Source organism: Gadus macrocephalus, chromosome 3, assembly GCF_031168955.1.
Source record: "Gadus macrocephalus chromosome 3, ASM3116895v1".
NCBI lineage: Eukaryota > Metazoa > Chordata > Actinopteri > Gadiformes > Gadidae > Gadus > Gadus macrocephalus.
Genome location: NC_082384.1, coordinates 14,695,273 through 14,705,366, shown reverse-complemented (window position 1 = coordinate 14,705,366; position 10,094 = coordinate 14,695,273). Strand labels below are relative to the sequence as shown.

Here is a 10,094-nt window from a genome sequence, read left to right as displayed (position 1 = left end):
ATTTAAAGATTTTGTTCAGAAGAATGATGATTTTGTCGCTCAGTGCTGCGTCACCCGTTTCGTTGCTTTGATTGGTTGTAGTCCTATCCAATTGCGTACAGAGCATGGACCAGAGAAAGAAGGTACAGAGGCATTTTGGTCTGCCCACGTTGGTGACGCCAGCAGTAAATCGAAAATGAATGGAGGTTCCAGACTAATTGCCTTTTGCAATTCGCCAGACTGGTAAGTCTATCCCTTCATAAATAAACCATTCCATTAGAACAAGTGTCGCGCCATCTTGTGGACAACATTAGATCATTCTGGAGGTGAACGGATCCACCACACGTAAATAACTGCAAGAAAATGTGTACATTTTCAGATTTTTATTGTTTAGTTTTCAATGTATGACAAGGCTCAATAAGTATCAGAATTAATTAAGCCAGCAAACAATGTCAGTATCTAGAGAACTGTTGTACAGTCAGGAAGGATAAAGGGTAGGTCCACATAGCTTCAATAATTTCCCAGCAGTATTTAGAACTATACATAAATAATATTAGTTAACTGTGTGAAGGACTGACAGGGGTCCATATTATTGTTTTTTGTCGATATTGGAATGAGGAATATTATATGTACATAAAGTTTATGGATACGTTTAAGGATGACACACAAACACAATAAAATAAAAAATACTAAACTACAAAAATCACTGCAAAACTTTAAATAGGAAGAACATTAAAACACTAAATACATAGTGAACGTAGACCGAAGATACATAGTATATTTGACAAATTGATCCTCCTTCAATCAAAAAGGGTTGCCTTAAGAACATGAAAGACCCCATCCTCTCCCTTTTGTTCACATTTCTCATTGATACAGATTTGAGTCATTGTCAAACATTCATGAGTCAGATATGGCTCTTGGCTATGCAAGTATATTGAAAGAACATAGATTGTTATGTTTTGAGGTGTGCTTGCGGTGCCAACGTGAAAGATGGGAAAGCGGACAGGGCAAATTGCTGATTTGTACATGTGTGGATATACATGCATAATGACGATGTTGGCCTTTCGTATGCACGCAAGCCTAACAGTAAGGGCTGTGACGGTTCAGTTTGATTCCCCAGGCTGCTTTGGCAGAGAAATTGAGCAGTAAGGTTAGCTCCCAACGGTTAACCATCAGAATGGGTAACCGTTGGTCTCACTTCACGCTCCCTAGTTTTATGAAATTTCTTCCTCCAAAATGTATACTTCTGCTTTTTATTATGCTAAATAGGCCCAAATAGGACTATTTAGCAATACCTCAATTGAAAATTGTTTCTCTGCAAGAATGGGAAACTGATTCTTGCAGAGACAACTACAACTGATATATTGCAATCCCGATGATTTAATCATCATCCTTTTCTAACGTGTGTTCACCTGCTGAGACTGCGTGTGATAAACCACAGATTACCACCATTTAATTTGTATGCTTTTTAAAATGGGACTTTTTAACTATTGATATTTGATTGTTATTTTTGCCCTCACATTTGCATTTTAGGTCATAAAGTGTGTCTTGGTAAGGTCAAAATGAATCAAATGTAATATTATTGAAAGTGTATTATGACTTCCCACAACTCTACAAGTACCGACGAGGACGTGTGAAGACGAAGCCCCTGATAAGAACGTCCGTCCCACAGAAGACCAGCGCGGTTGAGGTCAGTTTCTGCATCATAATGTGTGGTGGACATTAGTGCCTTCGATGATCTAATCATTTAAACCATTACACCTCCCATTAGAACACCTGTATTCCCATTTAACTACCAGTGCAAATTTTGTGATGGGAAATTCCAAGAGGCCTTATAGATTCACAATATTATAAACAGCCTTATATAAAATGTACATAAATATATTTACAAAAATACACAAAAATGTACATTTTTGTACCCGAGCAAAACTTGCCGCAAATGGTATTACTGGTGGAAAAAATGACATATGTTGTAATTTCATACAACAGAATCTGGATTTTTACAACCCTTCTGCAAACTGTTTCGAGAGCTTGATTCACTAACAGGGCAAAGTAACATCTGAGCTTCAGTAGAGCCACGAGAAAGACAAGATAGTCGCTTCTAAAACTTTTTGGTATGGTATTAAAACAAAAAGTAGACTCATTGTAACCCACTTCGAACTGAATTCCAACAAATCAGGTGGAATAACTTCAAGTTGAGTTTACTGGAGATAGGTTAGAAAGCTCCACAGCATTTCACCTAGCTACGCATCAGTACCGAGTCCATTTCTAGAAGCCTCTGGCCCAAATACTGACAACAGGTCCCAAAGTGATGGACCGTACACTTTCAGAAAGTGGTAAAATAAACATATTGTTTTTTAGAAGGTGTCCTTGAGAACCATACCCACGCTACCATTTAAAAAAATATATAAAGTGCAATATTGTGGAACAAAGACACAGACTTTTTTGGTGGCATGCCTTTGTCCCTATATTGTCCAAATATTTAATAGCCAACAATGAATCAGGGCAGCGCAATTGTCCAGTGACGTGAATGACCTGCTCCCCATTCGAACAGACCTCTCCACTATTCGTGGTCTCCACCAAAATAAAAGTAATGAATCGGACGTCTTTAAGTTAGTGCACCTCTCGTTTAACACCAAGGCTAATAATAATGATTATTATTAGTACCATGGTCCATGTCAGAAGCATGCTGTATTCCTAAGGCAACATCTGTGCTTCCTGCACACCCTCTCTCTCGCATCGCTCTCCGTTATATACAGTATATGTGTGTGTGTGTGTGTGTGGGGGGGGGGGGGGGGGGAGAAATATTGCACTGTGTTTACCATCCACACGGCTGCTCCGTGTGGACTGGGCAGGGCGTGGGGACTCAGGGTGGGGGTCTGGGCACTCAGAACAGGCTGTCTGGGGTCTAGGCCCAGCGGCCGCTGGACGCGAAGCTGCGGCTGATGGAGAAGCTGGCGTCGGAGCCCTTCTGCTTCCCCCAAGCGCCGAACGGCACCACGATGATGGTGCTGTTGTCCTCCGAGCCGTACTGCAGAGACTGGCGGGGACAGAGAAAGGAAACGCGATGGTGGGATGAATAAATTTGCTTCTAAATGAGCTTAACACACAGTGTCTCACTAAGTCATACGACTAATAATAATATTAAGTGATACATTTTCATCCTGAGGTCAGCTGTAAATAACTCATAGAGATTCCAATTCGGTCATAAGCAGACACAATTAATCAAAGTGACTTCCCAGTGAATTGTTTCATTCTGCAATCATCTACTGTAACCGGAGGTAGGAGCCTGAGGAGAGGAGGCCTACCTGGTCCTGAGGACACTAAGGTACCTGAAGGTAGGAGTCTGTGGAGAGGAGGCCTACCTGGGCCTGAGGACACTAAGGTACCTGAAGGTAGGAGTCTGTGGAGAGGAGGCCTACCTGGGCCTGAGGACACTAAGGTACCTGAAGGTAGGAGTCTGAGGAGAGGAGGCCTACCTGGGCCTGAGGACACTAAGGTACCTGAAGGTAGGAGTCTGAGGAGAGGAGGCCTACCTGGTCCTGAGGACACTAAGGTACCTGAAGGTAGGAGTCTGAGGAGAGGAGGCCTACCTGGGCCTGAGGACACTAAGGTACCTGAAGGTAGGAGTCTGAGGAGAGGAGGCCTACCTGGTCCTGAGGACACTAAGGTACCTGAAGGTAGGAGTCTGAGGAGAGGAGGCCTACCTGGTCCTGAGGACACTAAGGTACCTGAAGGTAGGAGTCTGAGGAGAGTAGGCCTACCTGGTCCTGAGGACACTAAGGTACCTGAAGGTAGGAGTCTGAGGAGAGGAGGCCTACCTGGTCCTGAGGACACTAAGGTACCTGAAGGTAGGAGTCTGAGGAGAGAAGCAAGGTGTCCTACCTGGTCGGAGATCCTATAGGCGGCCTCTTTGGGATTGTGGCACTGGTTGATGACGTCACAGATCTCCTGGCTGTTCATGCTGAAGTTAATTCCATCCGTTGTCAGCGCCAGGAAGGCATCGTGGACGTGGTGAAGCTGAAGAAGTCCAGGAACAAACCCAAGTCAGATATTTATCATAACCAATCATTCCAATGAAAGGCCATGGCCATTCACTGTATCCCATAATTGTATCCCCGACCATTTAGAGCCCCTCACCTTGATTCTCCGAGTTTCGGGCTGAGCGATGACGCCCATGTTCTTGAGGTCGAAGTCCCCGATGCTGCGCGTCATGGCCAGCCTGCCGTTGACGTTGGGCTGCCCCAGGCTGTTCCACGTCACAAACCCTCCACTCTGCTTTATCCTAGTAGAGCACAGAGAGAAAGACACATGACCTCCCGCTGAAGCAGGGCCAACCAATACATCTGTGCAGCCCTATAAATCCCGGCGCGAGTTTCGAAGGGCTTTCACGAGTAACATTACACGACAATCCTCTTTAAAAAAAGAAAGAAGGGGAAAATATTCCCCGAACCCAAAAGGGAAGTAACATTGAGAGGAAACACAGCGGAGGTATCCCTCCTTCCAGGAACAGCTAGCAGTGCAATAGGTGCAGAACAGGCAGACAGTCAATTTAGCAGATGTCTTCATCCACTTCAGATACAGGTGATCAAGGAGCAGGTAAGCAGTTAGAACTGCAGGTTGGCTGTGGACATAGGACATTGGCTGGGTGTCCAAAGCAATCTTGTCGTCCTCTTCACCGAGGCCCCACCCACTTAGGAGCCGGAGCATAACCCCAGACGGCAAACGTACCTCTCCTTCTCGTCCTTCCTGTCGGGGTGGTGGTCGTCGGTGAGCTTGAGGGCCTTGCCCTTGCGGCACAGCATGGCGCGGCTGTCCCCAACGCTGGCCACCACCAGCTCTATGCCGTCGCGCAGCAGGGCCACGGTGGCCGTGGAGCCCGCGTTGGCCCCGGACGCTGCCGGAGACATGGACGCACTGTTGTTTATTCACTCCGGTCGAGCCGCTCACACTGACACATGCACACGAGCGCGCACACACACACACACACACACAGACACACACACACACACTTTTACCACGTACGAAAATACATGCACATACATAAAGAAAGTGAAAGACTACGTACAAGCCAAATAATAATAACACAGTTTTTGTTTTTACGTAGGAAACTCAACATTTGAACTAACACACACCAACACACGCAAGACACATGTCGGTCATGCAGGTCAAAAGGTCATGGTACAAGTTGAGGGCAGGAGCAAGTTGGTTTTCTTTACAGCTGAATACATGGATTATTGCTGATTATGGGTTATTAGTGTGACAGCCCATGTATACTTTATAGTCAGGGTGTGCAGAAGTCTATTGCCAGGGGGTTACATTGTTAGTTAAAAGGGACAAAATGGCTTTACTTTTATTAGTCCAAACGTGGGCTTGTTAAAGTGTTTTGTATCCTAGCGTATGAAGTTGAATGTATACAAAGAAATATAACAATTTTACTGCTATTGCAGTACCATTAGCAGATCCATGCACTTTGTCTGATTTAACATACTTTTCGAACAAACATCAATAATTAGCCCCTTTTCTTGCATTTTAATTGCAATAATTTCAGCTCCAATTGTGAGTGGTGGACCACACAATGTCTGTTGAAATGGGGGCAAGGAAAAAATTTGGCAGAGAGAAGTCGGTACATCTCTGGTAAGCTTACAACCAGCAACAATGATCCTATCGTTATGAAATACCGTTTCCAAGGCAACGGAGCAAATGTGATCCAAGATACAACATGTTATTACGGACACATAATTATAAGTTGATCCCACCCCTTAAGCCAAATGCCTCTGTTCAAGAACAGAACAATCGTAAAATACACACAATTTGTTAATTTTACACCATTTATTTTTGTATTCATTGGGCTCAAAGGAACAATGAATAGCAGATGTGTATACATGCATTTTAGTTGCTGTTGCACGAGACAAAATTGAAAATGTATATTCTTCCTTGAAAGGTGAAATAGAGGTTACTGAATGAAATGTAGTAATACATGCAACGCCCAAAACATGCCGATCGCATGATTGTGTTGATTCATTTACACGGGTAACCCTGCAGGCTGCGTCATCTACACTGTTTTCTGTAGTCTAACTCAACTGTGTTACAAACTATACTGCAGACGCCGTAGCAATAGTGTCCACTAGCCAAAACCTGTGAGGCTAAACCTTCTCTTGAGGGGAAACCAAGAACCATGAATTAATAATGTTATAAAGGAATCATCATGAATTAGCAAACAACTTATTAATATGAAACCCAAAGGCCTTCATTAACAACAGAGATATAATTAATGTTGGGTTTTTGTTCAGCAGACGTGATCATATGTTCAAATGTATCATTGGGTTATGTAAATACGCAAATAAATTATGTATGTGTCTGGTAGTTGGGATTAGTTTTGCTGCTGTTTTTATAACTACCAGAACATTTTATTTTACAACACGTGATTTTCAACAATAATGTATTTCTGTTTTTCACTGTATATTCAAATATGCGGGTGGGAGGGATGAAATGTGCACACAAAACCCAAATCGATTGAGGAGTGAGGAGTGACGTGTCTACTGAGTTACTCCTAATGCAGTCATCCAGGTCAGTGCTGAATGCAGCGCAGTGCAGGGTTTGCAGTGATTTGGGCTTCTTTATTTCCCCTTAAGAAAAGCAGCATCAGGGACCTGTTTCGTCATATATAATCGCGCTTTCAGGAACAGGGGATAGGCCTTTCCATCTCTGATTATTGTTGGGCCATTCATCGAGAGCAGCCATCTGTCCCAGAAAATAAACGTAGATTTGAGAAATAACAACCGTTTTTCAATCAGGACAAGTGACTACCGTGACGTTACACAGGATCTAACACTGTATGGCAAGCGGCTGAGCATAGACTTTGAGAGAGAGCGAGAGATAAAGACAGAGGAGCGAGAGAAAGATGAAGAACCTTCCGGTATTCCAGGATATAGAACCAGCTGGACTCTCCTTCTATCTAGCCTCTGGCCATCCACATTGGTGCCAAGGGCCTCCAGCCCTTAGCTGGTTCAGCAGCTGCCATAGATGACATGCATACACACACACACACATACACACACAGGCATATTGGGACATTTCACACAGCATGGCCTACTTGGTCGCCATGAGAACGGACCGCTATACGTACACAAAGGCATACTAGGTCAAGACATACCTTAATCAGAAAATATTGCAGTTGAGATCATTAGCGCTATGAGGGGGAAGATAGAGGGAACCAATTGACGAGGCCTTGATGCTTGTGTTGGGAGCCTATTACACTGATTAAGGCAAGGTTTACGCATGAAGCATGAACGTAATCTACATTTCAATGCCGCTTTTTAACGCAATTAGTGCAGCCCAAGGCATCGGTGCTTTAGTACAATACAGATTCATAATAAAAATGATGCCTTTGTGTACTCAAGGCTGGTTTAGTAAACACAGGGCATTAGTCGAATAAGTCACATGTTTATAGCATTATACCTGAGATACTATGAAGATTCAAATCCTAGCGTCCCAGTTTCAAAAGGACAAGACTGTCATTATCTTTAGAAAAAACGTTGGATGATTTTAATCAAACTGTGTTTTGGATACGTATGTGTTACGTTGAAGTGTGACGTGACCTACCACTTGGAGAGTGATGCAAATGCTTCTGCAGAGCCTTGTCTACTTCCAGGAAGGCTCTGGTCAGAACCAACTCCAGGTTGTTCTCCTGCACCACCAGGTCCCTACAGAGACAGACAACACCACCATCCCATCAGCCTGTCGTTATGAATGCTCCAAGGCGGATCAGCACATGTGCCTAGTACAAGTATAAAGAGTTTATTATGGAACGGATACTACACTACATTATAGACAATACATGCAACACACACAACTATTCAGAGAGGATTTCCAATGCATTTCATCAGGTGGTGTAACCACACAATGGCATGTATTCTTCTAAGGCAAACAGATTTTCCCAGCGGTTTTCCCCCAGCCTCCGTACTTGATGTACTTCTCCATGTATTTGTCACAGAAGTCGGCCGCCTCCGGCCCGCCGTGGCCGTCAAACACGGCAAAGTAAATGATGTTGTTGGTCATCTGGGAGAGCTGGAAGCGGTCCTCGTTCTCCTTGCGCTGGCCGATGAGGGAGGCCGTGCCCACCTTGGACAGGCTGACCTTGGGGATGATCTTGCCGTAGCGGATGCTGGAGGGCAGCTCGATGGGCGCGTCGATGCGGTTGTCCCAGATGCCGAAGGAGTCCCAGGTGGTGGGGCTGCCACTGCTGTCCGGGTCGAAGCGGGTGTTGCTGGGGCGCCGGCCGGAGGTGTGCAGGGGTCTGCGGGAGGCGGCTGCCTGCAGCTGGGCGGCCCGGAGGGCGGCGAACGGAGGAGAAGCGGCGTGTCGTAGCAGGCCCCTGCAGCCCGTCCGGGGCCCGCGGCACCGCGCGAGGTGCACAAGAGAGGCTGCTGACATCACAGGGACCGCCGAGGACTGGAGCACGCTCTGTGGGAGAAGGATCTGCCGGGTTACACTGGAAACACAATCATGAGGAGATTATTAAAATACACTCTTCGATAACGATGCTGTGTTCACAAACATTATTGTGTTGGAATGGCTTCCTTGTGGGAGGATAGGCTGGCTACCTTCTTACACATTTTCCAAGGAAAACAGAGAGGGAATTTTTTTGTAAATTCAGTAAAGAAGCTAATAATTGTTTTAGTACAATATCCCCTTTAGATGATAGAATTGGGGCCATAATAGGTTTGTAGTCAACAGGTATACAACAATTGAGAGGTTAGGTGGAGTTGAGGTTGGTTGGAGTTCAGGGTAGTTTAGGTCGGGGTAGGGGTTTAGGTCATGTTACATTGTAACATTTGTCCATTCCTCACTGAACTTGTTATACTGTGTTTACAATTTTGAAGCAGCATTCCTACCTCTCTCAATTTATGCACAAAAAACACAAAAATATTATTTATATTTTAAATAAAATGTTCGTTCTTCAACCTATCTCTGAACTGCTTTGCTTGTATATTTGCCGTCTATTATAACCATGATTGGACAATATGAAAATAGAGACAATCGCCCAACCCTAATATACACAGCATGCTGTAATGTATGCTATTATAATTCCGATAAGTCATTTTGAGTTCATTCAGAGAAAGATAGAAGTCCAGGTTTAAATTATTCATTTTGGTTCTGAGGTTTACTTAGAGCATTTGACTAATTAATAACTTTAACTTTGTAAATGAGCTCAGAAAAAGGCCTTATTCATTTTTCATGTCAATGTTTGCCTTCCAGACTAAAAATAGGATACTGACCATCAACAGTACGGTGTATGCATGTAGCCAATTAATGTCTTCTTGAGCCTATTATCAGTAGAATATTAATGCATTAAATAAATGTGTGCGCTGTGAATACATTAACAACGCATTGTTGCCACCTCGAGATATCCATTTGCCACCCTGGGCATTCCAGGCGAATGTGCCACACAAGCCCACACCCCATATCACAACTCGACGGTGACCATGTAGAAATACAAAACACGGCCATACAGCGAGATGCGTGCATTAACCGTATCCAGTTATTGCACTTGCACCCGTTGACCTTAACTATGAACCTTACCGATCTTAAAGGGTAAATAACGCACACATGATGCAACTCATCTTGCGTCAGCCCACAGGCGTTTAACAAGCTAACGAAGGCTAGCGAACATACGGGTTCAGTAGTTCAATGCTTTAGCTGAAACGAATAGGATCTTTATTCGATTTATATTAGACGCAAAGCATAGATATCTCACTATCATGAATTTAAAAACAAAATTCAAGAGGGCAAGGCCATTTCAATGTACGTCAACGTAATGTTTTACCGGGGGTTGACCCAGTTGCTATGTTAGCAATACACAGTGGGTGTGAACCGAATTCATAAGACATTTCGATCTTTTGCTGCCAATAAAACTCCTACCTTGTAGGGTTACGGACGGAATTCCCCAGCATATACCGTTGAACTCAGATTAATGGCACGTCCGCCAATGTAGATAACACCGCCGTGGTCCAATGTTATCAAACAAGGTCTCGCTTCTCGACGGCGCGAATCACAACGACTGGAATAACTACGCCCCGCCCACTGTCCGATGATTGGTCATACCGATTGTA

At 44.2% G+C, this 10,094-nt stretch overlaps 1 protein-coding gene across 1 annotated transcript; it reads right to left on the bottom strand.

Moving 5' to 3' along the window:
- Nucleotides 1-350: 350 nt before the first annotated feature.
- On the bottom strand, nt 351-10,081 carry ppm1kb (protein phosphatase, Mg2+/Mn2+ dependent 1Kb). The gene is made up of 7 exons (XM_060047515.1): nt 9,904-10,081; nt 7,946-8,473; nt 7,585-7,685; nt 4,711-4,876; nt 4,120-4,264; nt 3,865-3,999; nt 351-3,019 (listed from the first exon to the last, which is right to left on the bottom strand). The coding sequence occupies exons 1-7, from the start codon at nt 9,933-9,935 to the stop codon at nt 2,888-2,890; spliced, it is 1,239 nt and encodes a 412-aa protein (XP_059903498.1). The 5' UTR covers nt 9,936-10,081; the 3' UTR covers nt 351-2,887.
- Between the last annotated feature and the right edge of the window lie 13 nt (nt 10,082-10,094).

Coding starts and splice junctions, on each gene's coding strand:
- ppm1kb (XM_060047515.1), bottom strand. CDS start 9,935: ATGCTGGGGAATTCCGTCCGTAACCCTACAAG. Junction 4,265..4,710: donor AGGAAGGACGAGAAGGAGAG/GTACGTTTGCCG, acceptor GTGCTCTACTAG/GATAAAGCAGAGTGGAGGGT. Junction 3,020..3,864: donor CCTATAGGATCTCCGACCAG/GTAGGACACCTT, acceptor TGTCCCCGCCAG/TCTCTGCAGTACGGCTCGGA.